The sequence below is a fragment of the Vanessa tameamea genome, chromosome 17 (genome assembly GCF_037043105.1).
Source record: "Vanessa tameamea isolate UH-Manoa-2023 chromosome 17, ilVanTame1 primary haplotype, whole genome shotgun sequence".
Lineage (NCBI taxonomy): Eukaryota > Metazoa > Arthropoda > Insecta > Lepidoptera > Nymphalidae > Vanessa > Vanessa tameamea.
In genome coordinates, this window is record NC_087325.1 from 7,515,315 (window position 1) to 7,541,345 (window position 26,031).

The 26,031-nt window shown below is 31.7% G+C and overlaps 1 protein-coding gene across 3 annotated transcripts; it reads left to right on the forward strand.

Annotated features, from left to right (window-relative positions):
- Nucleotides 1–25,792, forward strand: LOC113400472 (protein drumstick). Of its 3 annotated transcripts, none has more exons than XM_026640038.2 (4): nt 1–232; nt 18,129–18,389; nt 23,749–23,824; nt 24,231–25,792. In XM_026640038.2, exons 2-3 carry the CDS (start codon nt 18,172–18,174, stop codon nt 23,771–23,773), a joined length of 243 nt encoding a protein of 80 aa, XP_026495823.1. In that variant the 5' UTR covers nt 1–232; nt 18,129–18,171; the 3' UTR covers nt 23,774–23,824; nt 24,231–25,792. The 3 variants fall into 3 exon arrangements, with proteins under 3 accessions (XP_026495823.1, XP_026495824.1, XP_026495822.1); XM_026640039.2 differs by lacking the exon at nt 1–232 and adding an exon at nt 2,926–3,168; XM_026640037.2 differs by lacking the exon at nt 1–232 and adding an exon at nt 3,238–3,498.
- Nucleotides 25,793–26,031: the final 239 nt, after the last annotated feature.

Genomic DNA, 26,031 nt, shown 5'->3' on the forward strand with positions numbered 1-26,031 from the left:
TTTTGTATCAGTCCGAATCGGTTCGGTCCTGTAAATTCACATATTTAAAGCTAAAAAAATCTCTATCATACTTTCCTGATTTCTTTTACAAGCAGTTGTGTCGCAGCGCTGATATTGTTCGGTCTCATTTATCCGTTTTAGAGAATTTTTATTTTAACGCGGGGCCTTCGACGGTCGTGTGGTAATATTATTTTTTTTTCGACGGCAGCTGATAGCAAAACGGTACAAATGGGTAAGCGTTCTGTTTTATTAAGCTTTTAATTAAAATGTTTTTGTGTGCTAATTGAAATTGAAAACAATTTTTTTTTATGAGATTTGAGCACGATATTATAAATTAGCAACTACAAGATTATAAAAGGCGATACCGTCGTATAATTTACTGGTTATGCGTAAAACCTCTTCCATGGAATGTAGCGTGGAATTCAGTGGCAGATTGCAGATTAGTAGCATTAATCATTCGAAAATATTTGCATCGAAATACCATATTCTTTTTAATTGATTTTAATACGATAGAGATTTCTTAAGAATAATATTTTATTATTCATTTTTGGGTATATCAATAATTGAATTTTGTTTTTATTAAGATGTATCTCTTGTGCATATTTTTATATGTGCATCAGCGTCTTCGGTTTAAGAGGAATCCTTTGAATATGTATTTCTTAAATTAATTTTATGCCTAAGTCTTTATTATACTTTTTTAAAGAGCGATGTCACTTTATAACCTTATCTCGTTTTAATTTTGTTTTAACTTAGTATTTTATAGCATAAATTATTTATTATAATTTATATTTCTTATCCCAATCAGGCGATCTAACAACAGTTAACCACCCATTATATTCTTACAAGGCTTCAACTCAATTTATATTGTCATACACTGAGCCGACGGGAAAATATCTGATAATCTCTTATACTTCTACCGATCCGCATTGTACCTTCGCGTTCGAAATTAACTACGACTGTTTGACAAGCTAACTAGTAACTCCAAAGCTGAAATATTGACACAAAGACGGCTGATAGAATGCTTTGAATAGGCTAAAGAATTTAAGACGCGACTGTACTCTCGGCTCGAAAGTTCTCACAGCATCATGAGAATGCTTTTTACAATCGATATTCAAAAAAGAATAGCACCGATGTCTCTGTTGTCAACGGACAATTCTTTCTGAGATCAACAGTTGTCGTGTACAAGAAAGTTGCTACTCTAAAACTTTAAGTGTAAGTTTTATAATCGTCTGATGGGGTACTTTATTTTATTGTTCCGTTTCGGTATGAATTGCGTCACCGACTAAAAAGACAAAGCACGAAGCGATCGCGGCGCATTGTGGAGTTAATGATGAGCGAAAACATTATTTTTAGAAGAGGTTCGGCTAGCAAGCTCTGCTATGCTTTATAAGGTATACAGACGATCTCAGTGAAGATACAATTCGCTTTTATGGTGCCGGTAGCACGCTAGATATTTTTTTTTTTTGTACGAATAAATAAAACAGACAATACAGCAAATTTCATTACCGACTTCAAATATTTTTTCGATCATAGGAAAAATAATGACTCGTTTCAAAAATATTTTGTGCACGACTACAAACCCTCGGAATGTAATCATAAATTTTAAATTACAATTCCATATCGTTCGAAGGAATTTGAATTAGGAAATTAGCAACGCACATCGACTCGGTGTGGTCGAAATTGGCATTCATTCTGTCAACAAAAGCATCTCTGATGTCTTTTTGTGTTGCCATAAAAGTTGCCGATTGTTTCTGGTCATTGTGAGCAAACATTGTGTTTTTGAGCGACAGCATTGTCTATACTCGTGCGCAGTGACACTTCGCAGTCCATAATATAGGACAATGAGTCTATAAGCTTCCCGTAGTTTCGTATAATGAATTCCAATTTCGTAAACAATAAATCCCTTAATATGTTTTGATGTTTTTGGTCATTGTCGCGTTTTGTCACCGTCCACGCTTGATTAGAAGTTAATAGTGATGTTTCTAAATGGAAGATTTGTAAGACCTTTTTTTTTGGAAAAACCTCCTTTGTTTGTTTAATTTTGTCTCACTGGATGTGTCATGCGTGTCGCGTGGTACCGTTATGTTCGATTTGTAGTTGCCTTTTGATTGGGAACATAAAAGATTTTTTTTCTATGTAGTTTTCTACGTAGTCTACTTGTTTTTTTTAATTACTGAGATAAAAGTTAATTTGAAAAACATTTACAATAAAGATTGTTTGTAAATAAATATTTTTATGTAATTTTCAGTACCTAATATATTTACTTAAATTGTAAATTAATTTAATTTCTGAAACATTCTAATAGTTGGTAGTTTCTAGATCTGAATTTAGTAAGTATCTTATTTTATAAAAATAAGGTCGTTGGCTGCGTTAAAAATGACGTAATAAATAAATTAAATTATTAATTTGTATAAGCCCTTCAATATTAAATAATAACATTTTTATCCCTATCGGTTCTTATATACACAACCCTTTTAGGTATGATTGATGAATATCGAGTGAGAAGTAAATCGTAAGAGGCGGCGCGTAGCGCGGTAGCCGCGGGCGCACATAAATAACCGGCTTCACCGCAAACAAGCGACGTATTTACTACATTATTATATTTTATACATGCGCAGGCGCAATACACGGAGGCTCTAATGCGCGGGCAACCTACATAATAACGAGAACGCGCGGAAGGCGTAACTCGGTGGCAATCTACCTTCTCGCTTCATGACGCCCCGGGCGCGCGCCTAAGCGAGACGAACAACCACAAATTTATTAAAACGAAAAAAACCTTTAACTGCTACTGCAATCCGCGTCGCCTCCACAGAACTAGATACATTTTTCCACGTCGATGTGCGCGAGCGAGAGGCGATTTGCTTGAGCAGGCGAGAGCGAGACGGATAGCGTTTCGCGAGGAGCGCGCGCAGTTAAACGGCCGGTCATGTGGGCGCTGCCGGTGTTGCGCACGCGCAGCTACTTCGGCGCGGTCGAGTTCTACGCTCACGCTGCGTCGTCCGGCTCGCTTAGCCCGTGTGACCTTTACTCGGTGAACTTAGGAAGCGTCGTTCGGTGTAAAACGTTCATTAGACCCCCTTCATCCCGCATAATCGTGGTCTTCCAACGCAACAGCAACGGCAAAAGAGAGAAAAAGATGGCAGGTGATCGCCAGCGCCGTGGCTAAAGGTATTCGTAGAATGCGTGATCTGTATCGAGCGGGCGGTACGAGGTGCGGGGCGCGGGGTGCGTTCGGAAGCGGTGGCAGCTCCCATCGACTCCTGGGGTTATTCTTCCTCAGGCCACTGCTGCTCGAGCTACGTACCAAGCGAGCCAGTTTTTTCTTACCACCGCACCGCACGCCACACACTCGTTAAGCCCGTGCCAACACGAGAAGTCGCCACTAATAAATTACTGTTTTTTACTGCACTCGAGCAGTCTACGCCGCGCAGCCGACTAATTTATACGTAAAAATAAACATTAATCAGCAATAAACGCCGCTGTTAGCGCCCGATCACAGTGAGTACTCTATCGCCTTCTTTCTTATTCTCAATCTAATCGAAGCTCTCTTTAATTGCGTACTGTCGATTGCGAACATAAGAGTTGAGCACCAACAGCCTCCGCCTTATGAGATACATACTACATAAAATCCATAAGATCCGACGAAGCGATTAAGGGAGAAAACGATTGGTATTGCAAATGTATATTTTGATAAGTGTTATGTTCGTCACAAGTAACGTATTCGTCTCGAATTGTAAGTCGAAATTTTTATATTATTTTCTTGATAGATTTTTTATTTTTATTTATACACGATAAATAATGAATTAACAAGCAAGCAATAAGGTGTGAACCACAATCATTCAAGTTTCGTCCGTATGAATAATAACCAAACATTCTTATTAGCATTTACGATTTTATGCAAATATTATCTAATAGAACAGTAGGTGTAAAATTTGTCATATCCGTTAATTTAGTTCGTATGTATGTCGGAATATCGACGTTAAAGGTAATTTTATTTGAATTGTAAATATAATTTGGATTCGATATTTAAAATTGATTATAAGATTGTGTTTGAGTTAGATTCTGAAGGATTGGGGATGATTAAAAATATCCAATATTTTCTTTATTTGAATAGAGCCGACTATATTATCATGCAAATGGTGCTTAGCGCCTCGGCGCTTGAAAAAAATTATTACAAAACTTATATTTTTTTTTAGTCACGAGCACCCAACTTGAGCACCATTGAGTGTCTGATCGCAACCATTTTATAACGATTTATGGTTTATTTAACAATGGTTTCTTAAAAACGTTGCCCTAGCGTTATTAGACATTTTGGGATTGTCCGATTTGTATTGTTGTTTATGAATGATTTTAAGTGCACGCATCATTAGACTTTAGACGATATTTTCTTGGTTCCCATGAGATTAAAAAAAAATACGTCAGATGTGTTCGACGTTATCTTTTGAGCCTTTTGCCGCCAAATATTTGTATGATATATTAAATAGAATGACAATTAAAAATGCATAAAAACATTTTGAATAACGAAAATTAATTAAGAATTAAAAAATATTAAATACCCATTTATCTATAAAAAAAGTCAATATTATTCTAATTTGAGCGAGTAATAGATTAAAAACACGAAGTGTCGTACCTTTGTTAACGTTACAAAAAACAGATACATACTTACTTTAAAAAATCGAGTATTCATTTTTAGTCACGGTGGTTCCTACATGGCGAATAAAAAATACCGATTATTTATAATCAATTTGCTGGGTGTTTTATTCGTACACAAAAATAAGAATTAACAATAAGGAAAATTACTTTATGCCTTTAATGTCAGACTAATTCACATGCTTATACAATGCCGAAGGCTGAATAACATACATTCGTAATTACTGAGTGGCCTTTATAGGCTGAGAGTCAGCTAATTTTAAGAATGTTTTTTCGTAAATGATAACATTTATACGCTTATTATAGGCTGAATGTGTGATTTTTTTTTAACAAACGATAGATTGAATATGCAAGAGTAAAAATCACAAAAGTCTGAGTAGGTAGGAAGGTATACTCGTAAATAAAACTTCGGAAATACTTATTTTCCTGAAATATTAATAGTTTAATAAAGAAAAACATTAAACGCTTTGATTTTTCGATATTTCAATTAATAATTAAAAAAATAGGTAAATATTATGAAAACATCAAAAATATATCATTTAAAAAAAATATATATATATAATATATATATAATATATATATATTGTACACCGCGATAAAAATAAATATCACAATATTAAGAAATGGGTATAATATAGGTAACGAATACTGATAAAAGTTGGTGTCGAGCTCTTATAATATGAGCGTAACTCAGTAGCATGCGATTATACCGCTTGTTGCCAATTCACTTTTAGAACGCAAATTATGTGCTAAATGATTCCAAACCGCTTTTTTTATTGCAAAGTTTTTGACATGAACGTTTTGCAAAGCATAGTGATTTATTTTATGATTATTTGTTTTGAATTTAAATTAATAAAGGGATAAGTAAAATTGATTTAACCATACGTATTTATTTCAATTAGAACGACAGTTTTTAAACTGTTACATGTGTTTTCTGAAATGTTTGTTCAAAACACAACGGGGAAATGAAAATTTGCATTTTAAAAAACAAACGTTCGAAGTTTAAAATTTGAAATTGTGTTGGAATATTTTTGGAATGTCGAGGACGCGCGACGGGGCGTACTGCGCGCCACTTTCTTTTAACTTTGCCGAACGAACTCGTACCACAGACTAAAAAGACAAATGTCACATACGCGACCAGTAATAATCGAATGTAATATACCATGCCCCTCAGATTTTATTTTCGAAACGTGTGCAGTTTAAGTTTTTAAAAATAAGATATGTACAAGTACTTTTGCTTTGTCAAAGAATGTTTATGAATCGATCGGTTTTTTTAAATGACAGCAAATCCAAGAAAGCAATCAAATCAATTTTCAAAAATTAATTGCAAACATTAGAAGTAGGCAGTAATAATCATTAGAAGATGTACCTACCTATTCGTTTTTGTTAGGATAATTTTAATTTAATGTTTTTATCTGTTGGCCGTGTAGAACAAGCTATTCCCCATATTAACACACAACGTCGAGTTTATGAGCCACGGGGTGGAATAATATCCAAGACAATGATTATTTATGGTCAGAAACGCTTTTGTCATAACGCCGACCGAATCGACCGATGTTGCATCCATTAATTTTCGAACGATGTTTAAACATTGAACGAGGACAGAATATTGATTATAGTCCACCAGAACAGACGATACTTCATATAAATGCTATTTACCATTATCTAATATAGGTATGTATTGTAAGTAGGTATGTTACTTACAACAGAAGTCCATATCGACCTTACGATATATTTTTTAATTTATTATCTCGGTATGCTTCAGTTATTACTCATAATATTCCATTTGTTAAATTACTAAACTGCTTCATTGGTGTAGTGGCTATTATATTAAGCCATATAAAAGCCGATCTCGAGATCTTGTCCTGGGTCAGAGCCCCAGGCCGGGCGAAAAAGGTTTTATGTCTAAAAATTCTCGTAGTTTGTAAGTTGGCAGAAAGCCATTGGTCCTGTGCCTGAACTCTATCCGGTTTGCTTTCCAATCGAATTATGAAGGAATCATGAGTGCATCTCCTCTGTCACCATGGTCTCCGTTGAAAATTGTACCCCTGTCCCAGATCGGTCTGATGGACATTTCGCTGGATACAAGTTAGTTATAAAGTATTCGTAGGTAACCGTTAATATGTTAAATATGGCTATTTCCTCTAAAATAAATTAAATTTTAAAATTATTGCTTAATTTATTCTTATCGGAATAAGCACCTATATGTCAATCATTAATACATTTAGTTATTAATAACAAACATAATAATAATAAAAATTCGATGTAGTTTGTCCGGGTATGTAGTCAAGCCTACCACTTTCAGTTCAAATCCAAGTAGGTACTCGAAATTCTTAGTTAACAATTGTAAGTACATAGGTACCTACGTGTTATTTTAAAACGTCACTATTGAACACGTCGTCAATATATTTACCATACAGGAAACAAATACGAGATCAAACAATCATATGTAAATAATATACTTTATTTGTACATAGCATCCTCTTAACACATAATTTGTCAGTCGCGAGAATATGGCAGGAAACTTTTGTTTGTATTAGATAAAAGACAATAGTCTGACGAATTTGGGCAGCTCTTATCTGACTCCGACCACAATAGATAAACGAATTCCTTTCTTGGATGTGTTAAATATTAACAAATAATGTTTGAAGTTTCCATTCCTGTTATAAGCTTCGAATGGTTTATTTTCATAATTCTCATAGGGTTTTAACTAAACTTCCAATTAATCGGAAGCAAGCACAACAACAATCGAATAAACATTCGAAATGTACACCTACGGACACAAAAAGCGATGGAGATATCATTATAAAAATCGATAAAAAAAATTACTAGATTTTACATTTTAAACTTATTATGATTTTCTTTCTAAGTATTATAAACCAAATGTACCGTTAGAAGCAAAAATCTCCTCAATTACATTTAATTTCTTCGTTTAAATAACAAGACTGCCCAATGGTCAAGTTTCGTCGATATACCTAATTAGAGAAGTTATTGAGACCTATATAAAAATAAAAATTATATTGCATCCTATTCTTGTATAACATATCTACCAATCGGAGTAAAAAATATCTTTATTTTTTATATTTTGCATTGACAACCATACTATCGAAATTAATTGTACAATCATGAACTACAATTTAGTAAAAGGATATCTTACTTGTTGTGTCTATTGTATTTCTTAACATTTTATCATTCCTTCTTGGTCGGTGTGTATTCCTCGAACATATTTAACCAAAACCGATTATATTATCTGTGCAAAACAATCACATTATGCAAAAAATACAAAAAGCTGCGCAATTTGAGTGAACATATCCTTTTTAAATCTTTATCTGCATTTGGTGCTATCGCTTTGTTTGTGCACGGGCCATTGCCTAGTACGAGCTCTTTGAATACACCGCCACCTGATTACTTTGTTCAACGATAAACTTTTCTGCAAACAATAAAACCACTTACCTAAGTAACACTGGCCTTATCACATATCATTAGGTTTTTATGGTATACGTAAACGCGACCGTGAATTGATACGATTGTGTTCTGAAGATAATGCATACATGTTTGATTATATTTGTATTGCAAAGGTACAGATGCGATACAGCAATACATGTATTACGAACAATTTTAAATTTAAATATTTTTTAAGTTTACTTTTTTTGTGTAATATTGTTGATTCATAAGGAGACAATTTAATCAGTATTTTGATATAACCAAAACAAACACAAACTGAAGAAATTTTATTTATTTATTTTATTAGATAGATATCGATTAAGTGTTGATAAGAATAGACAGGTTCCCGCAATTATATAGTTTATGAGTTTGGATCATTTGACGCTAATCTATAAGTACCTTCTTAATTATGATGACATACGACGTAGGATGGTTTTTGGGGATATATATTTAATTTATTTAAGATGCAAGATATGTGTTACTTTAAAAACCTTAATATTTCCGCATTTTCATACTCAGAGTGAAAAAACGACGATAAACATTAAATATTGATAAGTATTTAATTTACAAATGTCGAATAAAAATAGAAAAAAAAAATCTTTTTAACGTAACACGATTTTACTCAATTCAACATGGTTTGAAATTGAGGGTATTTGCCATATTGCTTATAACTTTTTATAGTTTGTGGTTGTGGAATTAGCGTTGATGGTCCAAACTAACCATGTATTTAAACGATCTATTCATTTACCTGATATTAAGCACTTAGCACGCTCATTCAACATGTTTTACGTCCATTGAGAGATGTTTGTTAAGGCCAGTTCACACCGGCGCTTTCGTCTAACACATCCCATAGCGCCACAGGTGACTATACCTGACTTTTTTATAGACATAGTGATTTCGATGCTTAGATGTGGCCTGTTTGTGGTCAGATTTAGAAGTGTGTAATGTTTGCCCGTAGATTTTTTCTATGCGATTGAGACTTTTGTTGATCTTATTTCTAAGCGAATGAAATAGGAACGCTTTTGTTAATATTGTTTTCTGTAGATATTTGTAAATGTTTAGGTATCTACCTACTACTTATTTGAATAAAAAATTTAAAAAATTAAAGTTCAATAAGTACTTACCTAAGTAGGTACGTATTGAACTATTTTTTTTTGTTTCATTATAACGTATAAGTTTTTCTCTAATAGAAATGTAAACTAAAGCATTACCATATACAACTTAGAAAGTTCCGAAAATTTGTGAAATAATTAGGTAGTTATTTACATACACATTTGTTCCAGTTTATGCGCTAAACTGTATATTAAAAAGCTTTTGAAGCTATATAAGCGTCCCACGTGAAAAAACCTTCCGGCTGTTGAAAGTTCCTCCCACGCTTCACTCGTTTGTAAATAAAAAAGTAAGAATTCGTTTTTTGAATGCTTCCCCAATCGGCTACCGAGTTACGCGCCACGCCCTTCACGCTGATTGGTGAACAGTAGCCGGATTAAAATTTTTCACTGTGCACGCACATATCTTTCGATTTTTAATAGATATGAAATCGTGTAAATAAATCAAAAGTAATTCTTATTAATATCAATTTTTCCTTACAAATGAATTATTTTCGTCCAAAAAAGTATATTCATTTAAAAATCATTGTCAGTTTTGTGAGACACCGTTTAATCGATTGTAATCATCGATCATAAAACACTAGAGTGCAAAGCTGTAACGTTAAATACCATGAGATAAAGCCCTTAGGGCGAAGCCATGTTTTAATTATGCGTGTTTGGTCACGAACTCTAATAAACCGACCTCCTTTGAGCAGATTGAGATTGAGACCCTCGAGTATTTTTCGAGTATTTTTAATCTGTGTTCTTCTTGTCTTTTTTCCTAAGCCAATGCATGAATTATAAATTGCTAATAAAAACAAACAAAGTTTAGATTACGAATAGTAGAGATTCTTACCTATATAATTTTAAAATAAACATTTAAATTGAACGATTCGAATTCTATTTTCAAATCGACCAATCACAAGTAATCAATTCGAAAGAGTTCACGAACTGTTATTAAAGATTTCTCCTTCGTCTTTGATTGGCCGCCGCGTAAACCAGTAGCGACACCCACACGTAAACACATGTACATAAATACGCATATGTTACCAGAGGGCATAATATATAAAGGTAGTTAGGGTGGCGAGAAGAAATTTGTATTACGAATGACGTTTTTGTCATTAGAATTAATTACTGAACAATAGAAATATTTTTTCTGAATTAAGAATTTGAAATAACTAGTTAGATATTCATTCCTCCAGTTTATTATTTGATTCGATTTTTAAATTTATACGAATCAATGTCAAAAACATTTTTATTTATTTTGAATTTAGATTATTAGAAGATTATTATTTCAAAGAAATATTCTAATATCGAATTGTTTGATTCAAATAAATCATTATAAAGTTTTAAAAAAATAATTCTCGTATATAAATACCTAATGAACATACGTGGCATAAAATAATGTACGAATTAAGTACATAATATATATCTATAGGTGTACGTACCGCGGTTAAAAGTTGAAACATAGGCAATCAGCTAAAATGTACGGGGAGGCACTCGCCGGGGGCTACGGGCAAGCGCCCAATATATCAGTCGGCACAGTAAAACGGTGGAGTTGATATTTTTAAGTTCTTTTTTTGCTCTATTACATACGCATCTTTTGGTTTAATTACTTATAGGCCATGCTCATAGGTATTATAGTTTTATTTTTTTTCGGTATATCTACCTATTAGGAAGTAGATAAGTTATAAATCTTTTATCAAAAAAATAATATACCTAAGTACAATTTTATATAACTATCAATGTTTAATGATCACTATCACGTGTAATAATAATATTTTTTTTAGGTACCTAATAAGATTTTATACGTTTTAAACTTTAAGAATTAAAGTAAGTAAAAAGATATACTAACCTAATTTAAAGTAGGTACCTATATAGGTTAATACTTAAACATCGATTAGTAGGTAACTAACAGTAAAACGAAATGAAATTTAATATTTATAAACGAGGTAGGTAAATGATTTTTCATGAAAGTTATTCAATGTAGGTACCTACTGTAGCTAATATTTGTTTTGCAGTATGTTTAAATTTAGTAAATATACCATATATATGTAAGTATACCTATATGTTATTTTATAATATCTTAATACTCTGTGCCAAAATAATAATCGTAATCGGTATATTATTTACCTACATCTTAGTAGATGGACCTACGTGCTTTATTTTTTGTTAAGCTGTTGAGAATACAATATTTATATAATTAACAGTCGTTTCCATTCGTTCCACTGTTCCAGCTCGCGCATACCGTTCCTGTGGGAACGCGCAAGACGTTAACTGTTTCGTTATATCTGCTCAGTCGCTCATTTGTATATTATAATTTGGCTGCGGAACCTGTTTCAATTTAAATCGATATAACTTGGATTATACGCTGTAAATAATATGTCCAAATGATTGACTTATGAGGAATTTAAACAATTCCCTTCATCTAATTTATGTTACTTAATTTAAATGAAAACTAACGATGACTGTTTATTTTTACTTACCATTCTCTACCAGTCGTATTTAATATATTCTTGAGTTCCGAACTGTCTCATCCAGTTTGAAATCAAGGATAAATGAGACGGTAAAAAGTATTTATTTCAAAGAATTCTCAGTAGTATTTTGGACGTCGGCCATCACTCGTGCCGCGGAAAGCACGAAAAATACTGTCGACCCCCTCCTGATTTCTGTCTGGTGACTGGTTAGATAAATCGATTTGCTATCCTTCATCATTAGAATATAAAAGAGTGAGAAAGTGACAAATTGTGAGCGAATGCATCCGCGTGCACTTGATATGTCAGGAGTTAGGTCTAAAGTTGGTTTAAATGACATTAAGTACTCGTAGTATAAATAATAATATAATTAGCGTGATTTGATTAAATTACTACGAAACATATACATCTCTCAACAACAATAGGTCGAAATCTTTTAATTATTTTTTTTAAACAAAAGTCGGTGCTCGTTCAGCCTAATTTGTTGTTATAATAACACCTCATTTTCACTAACAACTTGATTTGTGAATTTGTACAAGCAATTTTACTAATATTAAAAACTGCCACTATAACAAGGATCACCGACCATTACTAAAGATTTATTCATGAACGAAACCACATCAAGGTAATTATAAGAGCATGATTCAGCCCATACCAAGCATTTTATACTCATAACTTAAAGGACAAGCCAACAATTGCATTCCATCCCTTTCTATATTTCGTCGATTTTAATCGGTGGGAAAGAGACGAATGATTCATTGTTCGTAAAAATGTCAAACAGAATGATAAACATAATTTCGTGTTGAAATACAGAGACACGAGTTGAACAATATGGGATTAATGCTTTTTTTTTCGGACGAACTTCAGCGCCTTTTTTTATTGTTGTAATTATTGTGTATATGTACCAGATATTAACTTATAAAACTTAAGTATAATCAGCCAAATGAACATAATAATAATAAAATAAATTATAAATGTGTAATTAAATTATCGACACAACAATGACTTAATATATTATAATTTTTCAGTTACTTATAAATCTAGTACGAATACGTCCAATACTACTCCATGTATCCTTATATTATTAAGTTCAATTGCATTATTAACAAATAATGAAATGCACAAATTTCGAAAAATATATCGACAATTGCACAAATAACATCGAACAGAAGAATTCTTAGAAAGCCGACGCCGAAAGCCGTAATACGAATTGACTCACGCTGACTTGCATTCGGTCTCGTGAAAGACGAACAATGGCCACAAAGCCCAGTAATAGACCGTATTAGATGTGACTATAAAGGCATTGACACAATAACATGATAAATACTGCTTTTGAAATGTTTAAATCGTTACGAATCGAGTTCAAGTGTTGTTCAGTATCGTTCGATCGTTTTCAGCTTTTAGCTAGAAGCTTCTTTGATTGATTTGGTTCTTCTCGGGTCTGTGGTATATGTTTCTATACTGCAGGGCTATGTTCAAAACTATCTTACGTTGATACGCTAATTTGATGCGTATTATTTAAATGTCATAATTGTTAATATAGTAAATGTCGCATATCACTTTCTGTCTTTAAATCTCTTGTAATGCGGTCTTGTAGTTGCGTGTTTGTGATTTAAGAATAACTATACTGATGGTGGATTTATGATATTAAATAAGGAAGTAAAATGCTTCTTTTGTGAATTGTATAAAAAAAAATATGTCAGCTTTTTCTTTAAGTCGCTCTTGGTAATTCAAATTGTTAAATAGAATAAATCTATCTTTTTAATGTTTCGGATATTAACGTGATCGATGGTTTTGGATTTGATAATGGAATAGGTAAGTATATAGACTTACTAGGATATTTCGAGGTCTTATGTCAAATTTAGAATAAAAAACTATTTCCTTTTTGAAAGACCAATATCAAATAATGAGATGTTTAGTTTTTAGTAAATAATTATAATGATTAAATTTTAAAAAATACTCTTATGAATACAATTGTATGCATTTTTGGGTATAATAATTATGGTACATTAAAAAAACAACATTACACCTTAAAGTACGACTTAAACATAAATTGTTTTTAAAAAACTATGTAAAGTACCTACATTTGTTCTACAAAGTTTATTAGCTTCTATAACAAAATGTCGTTTGTACATCGTTTTATAAAAATAAAAGAACATTAAAGTTTTCAGTATAAGTTAATATAACCCAATACAAATAAAACATTAGTCTCGTTAAAAAAAAATTAAATCATTAAAATGCTAAGATATAAAATGACAATAAAACTGTTTTATAATTAATTACATAACTCATGTTTAATCTGTAATGAAGTGCTGTCTGTGGGAACAAAATGCGTCGTTTTCAATTTGTTAAGAAAAATAAAATCTCATAAACGTTATGCAAAAGCCACGACTAATAAAATAGTTGTTCAACTTATGAATAGAACTAAATTAGTGATTATTAACGATTTCTCTTTAACATGCGAGTGATAAAATTTAACAACGATGTTCATATGAAAACGGCCATTACGTTTATAGCTTTGATCCTCGTTTTAATTGTTCAATACTCGAAGTGAAAATGTAAAGATAGATCGTCTGACTTTGTTGTCCATTTAAGTTCATAAATAAATGTATGATGTACATTACGAGTTATTTAATTTTATGAAGTTAAGACTTATGTTCTATTTTTTTTTTACTATTTTAGGCAATACGAAAATGTTACTATTCCTTACACTACTAGTGTGCCAATAACTGGTAACTAAGATGTTATGTCCTTTGTGCCTGTATTTAGTCTGGCTCAATCACCATTCACACCAAGACATTCGTTGGTAAAATATTTGCTGAAAGTGTTGTTGTTTAGATGGGCTTGCTGAGCCCTATCACCAAGTAAATAGTTTCTCATTATTGTATCATTGATTGTATTATTATTAATCATTCAGTTTTTTTTTATATTAATTTCCTACTATTATGAAGAATCGCATTGTAGCTTATACGAGTTTTCCTCAACAAATACCATGAATGTACCATACAAGGGAAACTAAAAAAAAAAATTATACTTAAGATAAATTTTGCAGACCAATATCAGTGATTAATATTTAGGTATATTATACCTAATACGCGAGCAAAGCCGCGGCCGACAACCTATTAAGTAACCAGTAGAATATTGTGTAAAACAATCCCGAGATCTTGCATCGACAAAGAAACAATAATATTATTTTGAACTACGATCATCATCACAGATAGAATCCAAAATAATTTCACCAATATTATTTATAAAGATAGTTACGAACATTTTTCATAGAGACATTAATGTTTTAACAAGCAACAAATCGCGCAGTGTAAGACAAACACTTGCAGACTATGTTGCTAACAATTGAATGTTTAACGCAGTTACTTATTCGTTTGTGGAATTTAACGTAATTAACTTTAAAGTGGCAGTTTTTGTGGTGATCATTAAGGTGTATTATGGAGCTCTGTTTATAATGATTATATTGGTGCCAGATACTATACTTACAATGTTTTTAATTATTTGGATGAACGAATTGCATCATTGCCATGTTTATGTTTGAAAAAAGTTCTAGTGATAGATGTTTAGCATGATAAAGTATTGGAGCACATCGGTGAAGATAAAACATTTCGTAATTTTATAATACGATTTGTGACGATTTGCTTGAAATTAATCAAGATAATGTAAAAATATGTATAGAATTCTTAGTGTGCTAAAACACATCGTGTTTTGGGTATTTTTAACCGCGATATACTTTTTACTATCCGCGACCGAATACACGACGTTGTTTAATTATGTTAATTCCAGTTAACAGTTTAACCACACTCTCGATATGACGCATGAGTTGTCGTATGACGAATGTATACTTACAAAATAAACCTCATTTTTCGAACAAAATAATATATGTTTAACAACCTAAATGATTTACGAAGTCGTAGTGAAGTGAAAGTTATATTTTCCGATATTTGTTAAAGTTTCAGTTGTAACCGAATCTAGGACGTAAAGTTGAAACTACATCTATTACATAACATTTACCTATGTTATTAAATAATTTGTAAATGTATTTAATTCAGATGATTTACAATAATTTGGTAACATCGATTGGATTTCGTTAGCTAGGAGATAAATACTAGAACTTCTCAGTGTCTACTAGACAGCCGCCCGAGTTTGAAATCATTTGATTTGTTTTGACAAGTCCAATTAAAATGTAATTCATAGTAGGTATTATAAATATTTAAATATTTTTTTAAAGTAACAAATGTTGAATAATAATAATTATTACATGTTGGATACACTTAATAAAGTTATATTATTTAATTATAAAAATCGATGTCATAAACCTAAGTATTAATTATAAGCTATTATGCGTAATCGCTCATTAGTTTTGAATTACCCGTGACGAATTATTACGTCAAAATATTGAATTAATGTTGATTTAATAATTCATTAATTTAATTTTAATTAACATACACCTATATTGCATACGCTTCTATGAAACCTGAGGTCAGTAGTTCAAGACGAGTTATTTATGAATCATAAATACATAGAATCGTAACGTAACTTTAAGGTGTGCCTTGATTCATACGCAGATCCGCGTCTTTAAAACAAATAAATTGACACAGATATATGTTATCTGGATGAGACAGCATTTCGCCAATCGCAAGGATAAGTAATAACTTTAGAAAAAATACGCTCGCTTGATTACTTATTTTTCATTGTATTTTTCCTATTAGGTAATATGAATATAATTTACAGTTTTGTAAGGCAATATTTTTATAAGATAGTCTCATTTAGTATATAAAAACTTAAAAGACCAAATTTAACTTGAAAATTTTGAGATTTAACAAATCTAGCATGTAGTACTTACCCGCTATTTGTGAACATTGAATGACGATAATTTCTTCAAGATGAGCAATAAACTTGAGATAAACTCGGTACCATCTTTCATACCATAAGAGGCATTTATTTTGCTACTAAAGAGGAAACTTCGTGACTATCAGATGTTTATCAAAAAGTACCGGCGCAGAAGACTAACCCTAAATGGTAGCTAAGTATGTCGAAATATATACAACATAGCTTCTTTCGCTTGCCATCTTTTCGTGATTCCACAGTTAAATATTAAATTCTTATCGCAAAAGACGGTAAAAAACTGCGCTCCGTTAATAGAGTCATGCTGAGAATTCACATTAAAAATACATTTCTGTAACCGAGATCATCAACGCGATAATCTTTAAGCTTTGTTTCCACTTGCACTGGCAATTAAAAATATAAAAATAGCTTCTTTATTACGCTAAGATCCAGAATGATTTGTTTATATGTTATAAATCTTAGCGATGATTTACACGGACCTATATTGAACGGAAAGCGCAACTGACCGGTAATAACAGAAGCCGAATGCAAACGGTAATTTAGCGGGTGGCAATGCAGGCGCCGGTGCCGAAATAAGTAATATCGTGAGTGGAACGCACGCACGGTAGCGCCGCGAGCCACCCGCGGCTTTCCCACCGTGACCGGTGTACTGTACTGTAATCGTTGCCATTTTAATGCTTGTTTCTGTAATTATCTTTAGTTTACCGAGGTTAATAGTGTTTGGGGGATAGCAAGAAATACTTAATTTCACCAAGTATTATATACCTATACGAAATGACCATATTACAATTCAAATATTAAAAAAAGCACTTACAGAACATACTTACGCGACACATTATTATTTCTTATGTATTTAAATTTAGGTTTTGCTAAGGAAATAATCCAAACATTCCTTTAAATTAATGCCTTTATTGTACATTTATTATATCTCCGACACACGATAGTTATATATTGATGAACAATTTCCTCTATGCGGCATCAGCCACCAGCCTACCGTCCCGCTACCTGTTCATTCAGGCGAGCGCACATGGTGGGGGCTACGCGCCTTCCGCGTAATGTTATCAGTAGTTTCCGCACCCTCTCGCCAGCGCAGTTGCCAAACGCACCCGGTCTACGTCGCACGTCTACCGTGTCACTTCTAGTCACATTAGCTCTTTGTAAATTTTAACTTCAATTTTTGCTATCGAAACTAAAGGAGTTTCATACCCTGTGTTATTTAATCAAATTTCAGTGAAAGTGTTAAGCATTTACGAGCTTTATATAATAATCGAAGGTGCGTATAACTTACTAGCTATTATAATAAATATACGTGTAATTAACATAGTAATCAACGTCTTGATAATAAATTTATACTTGTTAATTATAAAGCTCTAATAGTTATGATATCTTAATATTTAATAAGAAATAATAAGAAAACTATCAACAAATATTCAACCTTTAATTTATATCGCATATGTTATACACGTGTGTACCTCCCTTAAATAAATACTCAGTTAAAACAAATGAAGAATTACCTTTATCTTTGTCGAGTGTTAGATAATTTTCAGCTCTATTACAATACAGTAAGGTGTCGTATTTGATTGATATACGTGTCTGATAAGTTATCATTGTTACACAGGCGCCCAAGCCCCGCCCGTAGCGAGCACCATAGATCAGACAAAATGTTCGCCGTGATGCAAATCGACGAAGATCACACCAGGGATTTTAGGCGTAAACTGCGCCCAAAGTGCGAATTTGTCTGCAAGTATTGCCAACGTCGGTTCACGAAGTCCTACAACCTGATGATTCACGAACGCACCCACAAGAGCCCGGAGCTGTCCTTCAGCTGCGAGGTCTGCGGGAAGAGTTTCAAAAGGCAGGACAATTTGCGTCAGCACAGGTTAGTTTCCTATCATTTTATATCCGTATTAAGTGTATCTATATTTTATATAATAATACATACACATGATAAAATTTACTCGTTGATTTTCATACCGTAGTTCAATTTGTGATATATGATAACAAAACAATTTAAAAATTATATTATTTAAACTTCAATTTAAGAGGTAACTTAAAATTTATGTTAATTTAATAAAATTCATCAATTCTAGTTGATTTTTATATCTGTACGTACACATTTCGATACACAGTTTCGATTTTCAAAATGATTGCCTAAAATTATAACTTTCTTTTGAATTGATACAATATCTTTAATTTTAACAATTTGAACGAATTATTTGATATACTCACCGATTCAATAAATGAATGAGACTAGTACCTTAAAATACGTACAGGTACACATTTTATTAACATTTTTAAGATAGAGTGTTCCTCCTCTTTCTATGAGAAATTACATTAGAGGACAAGAGAAAACTACTTAAAAACTAAGTAATATGCAGTACTAGGTACATATATCTTTGTATGTGTGTGTTTATTTAGTTTATATTAAATGTATGTTAATCAATAATGATGGTATATTATTTGTAAATAGTTAGTTATGTTATCGAGGATGAAAAAGGAATTTAAAATACAATAAATGAAAATAAAAATGGCATGAACGGGAATCTATGTCGTAAATGAAACAAATAGAGTATTAAAAAAATATGTACCTTAATGTATAGTTTGGTTTACATTTACTTAACATAAAACATATTTTAATGCAAATACGTATATATACCTAATATATCGAAAACAATCAATGAAACTATGTGATTAAATAAAGGAATAAACGTTAAAATATATTTTAATAATACCGAAATATATAATCAAAGTTAAATTATTAATATAATTGAAATTTAACAGAATTCAACCTCTTTGCGTAATAGACATTTTAGATGGCCTACATAATCTGTGGTCGGAACACCACGGGATGCAAGGCCGCGGCTACACTTGTCGTTCTGTATTAGGGTCTAGTTTTTCACATGCGCAATGAGCTGATCTAGTGTCCTGTACTGAGATGTCAGGCGTCAGTTCCTACTGTTACAAAGACCGCAGTGACCAATATAAGATGTACTTAAGGTTTTATGATGAAAACATTTCACATCGTACTGTGAGTTAAGGTTTATAGTTCCTACACAAAGCCTATTCAATACCTTATTACGCTATTAAAATTCAATTATATTTAATGCTTTCATTTCAAAAAGAAGTATATTAGAATGAGGTCTTATTTAAATAATTTTTTTTGGAATAAATGTTGTCCTTAAGGAGAAGATCTTTGTGTTTTATAACTAGATTATAAACATTTAATTAATTTATTGATAATAATAAATGATCCGAGCAATTAAATCGAATATTTGTATTAGCTTATCTATATTAATGCATTTCGAACATGCAATTTATAATTTACATACAATGTCGATTACTGACGAACGTAAAAAGCGGGACTATAAAAACTTATGCTTAGCATTATCTGTCATATTGAGTTCGTTAAACTTTTGACATAAGGGACTCGTTTACATGTGTGTCAACGACAAGCGACATTGTCCCAATTAGTGAAGACGTATTTACACGACAGTGACAGAACACTCTCGCCCACAGATAATTAACATACAATGTAATGGTAGCGACGAGTTGACAGGGTCGCAGTGCAAATCTCAGAATATCTTCTAAACATTAATACAGCTTTTAGTTAGCGATTATGAATTTCTAGTTGGAAACTTGAAAATCCACCTAATATCTGAACAGTGTATCTTTTATAAGGGCCTGAAGTAAATTTGCTATGTCGAATCGAATTTACAGCAATGCAGATTCAGAGGCTGAATTCGAAATTTAAAAAGATCTCTTTATCGAGAACATTACGAACTCAAACGGCTTTCTTTCGCAAATGGGACAATATACGCGTACATTGGTTTCCGTGTGAAAACCGAGCCCCGTATCCGCTACTGAGATCGTCGATAGATCGCTCACGATGCGAGTCGTGAGCTCGTGACGAGCCCGTGTGTTAACGGTGCTTAATAGCCCCTAATGCTTCCGAAACTGTGCGAACGCGGTAGCCCCACACGTGAACGTATAATTTGCAGTTGCCGTACAAGGAACAGTGTGCACGCCGCTTAACCCGCCGAACCCGAATTGCGGTGGTTAAGCCTATTCGATGGGTTACGGTAAATGGTTAAATAATGCTTGGATGATAAACCTTATATGTTATTTAGTAGGGTATTATGTTTCATATAACCGTACCGCGTACCGTACATACGTAGGTAGGTACATGATTATTAGTAGTAGGCGGTGGGCACCTATCCTGTAAAGGAGAATGTTTAGAGAATGTTTTTTCACCACGATGATCGAGTGCAGATTGTCAAAATTACATCTGCTTATGGTCAGGAGTAGGTACGATACGAACTATAAATTCGAAGATCATGTTAGTACTAAAATCATTTAGCTCTGCACTTAAAAATTATCTACCTACAATAAATTATAAGTATTTAAAAATTAAGTCATTACTATATTTTACGGTGAGGTATCAATTGGCGTAGCATTTATTAACAACTGAAATGCTCCTTTACATACATAATGTATTTAATAATTCGAAAAAAAAAAAAACTATGACTATGTTTACTAGATGTGGCTCAGCTCGTGTGAATACCTCAAGAGAGACGTGAGTGCCGATGGCGGCGGAGTACCGCTACTGATTATTTTACTAAATAAGTATGTAGCAGTTGAGACCTGAAGGTTTACGCGGAAACACTAACATACGAGGTGGCCATAGACTATACAATCGATGTATTACATACCCGTCAAAAATCATAGTCAACAAAAGTCACAGATAATAAAAACATAGATTATTAAACATAGATTAATAATTTATTAATAAGTTACTATAATAAACACGTTCTGAATTTAAAATACAACGAATTGTAATTTTGAAGCATTTATAAATAAAAAATAGCTTTAAAGCACTTCAATTATATTATAATGCGTAATTCGAAGAGAATTTTCAAGCGACTCCGATTAAGCTATGTAAATAGTGACATTTATGCAAACTTAATTAAACGAACATCTGAACTATAATTTATCGATGGCTCGAATCCAGAAATCGTAATTAAGGCTAGCCTTTGACGTATCGATAACAAAGGGTCCTTACTTAGCTTAATTACGAACGATTGGAAATCGAGAGATGCTCTACTGAGTTAGCGGAGTGGGTCATCGGTGCGATCGGGCTTAGATAGGTCGTTCACTACTTGAGCATATTAATAAGATTCAATAAATTTATGAGAAGTAACAACTCATTGATAATTTCAAATTGTGTTTTTTTTTTTAATATCGATCGTTTGAATGTTTTTATGCAAAGAAATCTTTTATACAGCTTACTCATGAAAAAAGTATACTATTACATTTTAAAATAGATAATTATGTCTTTTTTTTTTCAATATGTATGTATCATTTTAGATTTAAATCGAAATTATATGCGGCTTAATGCATTACGATTTAAAACAGCTGGTCGCTAGCACACAATTGTATACAATTGTTCGCGTCCGAGGTGGCAACGCTAATTAGCCGCGCTTGGAAATATCGCTCACGATACAGGACGTCCCATTTGTATCACATTAAAGTCTTTCTTTAAATTATTATACTCATTATATAAGCTATAAAACATTTACAAGCACATTTTTCTATGAAATGACTGTGTGAGTTTTAAAAAGCGGTGTCGATATAAAATACGCGTCTAAAATGAATTGGTTGCTCGAAACGTGTTACTTATTATCTATTTAGTTGCATACAACAACAGTTGCATACAAGAATCACAACGCAATTTATTTCGCAATCACGCTGTATAAAGAAACAAAACGTTCCGTTCCCACAGTCGCACATACGGGGTGTTCGCACGAACTCACCCGGTGTTGTATCGCGCGGAAGTATAAGGACCGCCTGTCACCTACGCCCTTTAACTGTTGCCGTGGCGAGATTCGGCGAGAACGATCGTTGTTACGATTACGTAAATTGCACTATCGAATGCGACTTGAATAGTTCAACATTGTACAATCAACCGCACAGGTCGCGTATATTGTCCTTACTATTTAATACGCGATTGCGCTAACTCGCGTCGCCTGTAATACATCGTGTTCTCACTACGTTTGCCATTTCGTTATTTCGAATAGGTGCGTAGTTAAAACGAAATGTTATTAAATAAATAATGATACTAAAGTCTATGTCATGTAAACTGTATAATCTTTCGACTTAATTTAGTTACTTTTCGTTTGTGTATCATAACATGTTAAGTTCGAATCTGCCATTTAAAGTATTAACATCTTAACAATAAAATAAAAAAAGTCGAGTTAACGGATGTTTTGTACGACTTAATTACTATCACTTATAAATAAATAGGCGATGATGATATGTAAACATCGAGTAATTAATCATTTATTTTAAAATTGCGTTTACTATGATTAATTTCTTGACTTAATATTTTTAAGGTTATGTATTGTTTATCTTAAACATTGTGTTATATACATATTACTTGCTTATACATTTAGTATTAAGTTTCACAAGTTATGATATTGACTTACATATTGATTTAAGTGCACTGAAATTGGCTTGTTAATAGGCGAGGGTTCGATTCCCCGGTATATCGGTTTCTAGGTCTTTGAATTGCGTCTAGAGTTTTTTTTATCTATGGAAAAATCGATATTTTCTATTTATTTTTTTATTTATTTAATTATAAACAGATGTTAAGCGCTGCGATTTTAATGTATTTGTAAGGATTTACAGATTAAGAAGATATACAGGAATACAACATTTTAAAAGGATTAAAGTGCTTCTTTGTTGCAAGATATAGGAACTAAGACAATCCTCTCTCGGATGTTGTAATCTTATTTAGGGTTCTAACGGTTTAACTTTTTAACGAATTATCATGTTTTTCTTACAGTGTTTCTTTATTATTGTTTTGGTAACGGTATTTAATCCTAAGTTAAATTAACTAACAATAAATTAATTTTTTACCCACTTTTTTTGGGATTATGCTGCACTATTTAACTTCAAACTAACGGTCTGTCTTGATGAGTATTAGTATTTTTTTATAAATTCACGTTTTACTCGAACATCTACTTTAACCTTCAAATCTAATGTCAATTGTAATCATTTATATACTTAGACATATTCATTAATTAATATAGTATATGAATAAAATATATATAAATATCACCTCAAATGTCACACATTTTTGTAAAAAAATATTCTGATGCTTATAAAACCGAGGTGTGTTTATGTCAACCTTATGTGTCAAAATAATGTTGTTATTAATGTTTTCTTTTCGATTGTTGTAGATGTAGTCAATGCTTGTGGCGGTGAGGTGACGGAGATAGCACGATCCAACAACAACGGTCTCTCTTACGCAATAGAGTAAGGTTCTACACGTTACTAATTCATGTCTATGCATATAAAATAAGAGTTAAGTTTGGTTAGCATGAACACGAAATGTTAACCCATTTTAACGAAACAATTTTAACGTAACAATGTTTAATGTTAAAATTGATACTTTTATATGTAATTAAACACATGTTCCTGAAATAGTTTCGTTATTGAATAAATAGGAGACCGCATTGTGACAGACGAACGACAAATTTGTCGTTGATCAATTCAAAGATCGTGCTAAAATTTAAAAATATCCACAAGCATACCAACTGAATGTTAACATTGGGTTTATTATTTGTGGACATGACTTTAATTATTTGGACTAACACTTCGTTTAAAAGAGATATAAATATTTTATTACGTTTATATATTAATTTTTAATAATTTGTTACAGAGATACACATTACAATTCCAATAAGGAGACCATGAACATACGATGGTGATACAAACATAATACGATCACTAGAAAACCATTGAGATCATATAACGTCTGGGAATTTAAACAGTATTTATGCTTCTATTGTTGACACCAGAATGGGACTTTGCAATGTTAAAATAAATTAAGTTTTTGTTTAATCAACCTATTGTCCAGTAGCATGATTGTTAAAATGAACATCGTGTTAAAATTGATACTGATTAAGTATCATTTTTAACATTAACTTTTAATTTTGTTTAATAATAAAAAAATGAAAACAATTTTAATTTACATCACTTCTTACATCTTTAAAACGTAGTGTTATTGGATAATAGGGTATATTAAACTGTATGTTGCTAAATCATTGTATTTAAACGGTTTGTTGATATAATATCAGATGAATAAAAAAAGTAATTTGAAATTATTTCAGCAAATGCATACAGTTATTTGAAAAATATCATTTAGATTCGATTATCAACAAAATTAATAAGCATTCTGGTGATTTGTAAATAGTAATTTATTAGAATAAGTAATTATTTAGCATTTAGCATTAAAACGGCTTAACTGCTTATCTATTTTATGTAAAATAATATTTATATAATATTTAAAATATTGTTACTAATATAATCTTCTACGTAGAACGTACCTTATATTCGATCGGTTTGTTTTGAGAATCTTTAAGAAGTATGTTTAGAAAAGATGAGAAGATAAACAAAAAAATATGTTGGCTTTCAAAATATAATTCTAATTCTTTCATTTATATATTAGGCTTTTATATAACATTCTCTGTCGCTTTTTGTACATTATAAGGGTTGTTCCTAATGCTTAGAAATATGGGTATATTTGTTTAATTTTAACGATTACTTGGCTTGGCCTTAAATCATATGTGCCTTCGAACAGAATGTTTGAGAATCATTTTCGCGTTTTCATTAAACTTTGAAAATGATTCTTTGTTCTAGTTTTGTTCGCGAGAACACTAAATTTAGATTAAATGAGTAAATACAGTAATAGTTTTAAGTTAATACGTATTTTTTCTGTTTTAATTGAATAATGACTTATGTGAATGATGATATTTAATATTTTATTTCTCTTTGAAAATTCGTTTACCTTTTGGTATGGAAAAGTTATTAAAAAGATAATAGAAGTCTCTATGAAATTATATGTAAAAATTTAAGTGAAATATTTCTTGTATTCGTTGCAGCATTTTATTACCCAAAACTACCACCGTTTCGCTTCACTAGCGAAATAGTGATGGCAAAGTTTTATTTTTCTATATTATGTCTTTACAAATATATAAATACAGTTTATATATCAAATGTCATAAGACAATCGCTTAAACAGAATATGCTTTAAAATATTATACTGACAAGTTGTGATGGTAAGAAAAATATTCCATGTGCCAATATTTGACAGGACTCTGTCATTTAGCCATATTTTATATAGATTTAGTTGTAAAAAAATATTATATTTTTTTATAGTTACGATTTGTATGTATTCCATTACAATGTGTAGATCAATGATAATAAATATTGTATAATGATTATTATTGTTTCATTTTTTTTATTTAATTATATACCTAATTTAGTATCTAGGAACCAAGACTTGGCTATTTTTAGTAATAGTCTAATTACTATTATTAGTCACAGACAATTGTTTAACAAAGTATATTACTGAGTCTTTTTTAAGGTAAAAAGACTTCTATTTAACGAGAAAAAATTGGAAACCTAGAGAAATTATAATTTTAAAACGAATTTAAAACCTTCTGTTGTTTTAAGCATAT

Excerpts from the sequence above, each read along its gene's own strand:
- LOC113400472 (XM_026640038.2), top strand. The coding sequence starts at position 18,172 with ATGTTCGCCGTGATGCAAATCGACGAAGATCACACCAGGGATTTTAGG. Across the intron at positions 18,390-23,748 it reads GACAATTTGCGTCAGCACAG|ATGTAGTCAATGCTTGTGGC; the intron begins GTTAGTTTCCTA and ends CGATTGTTGTAG.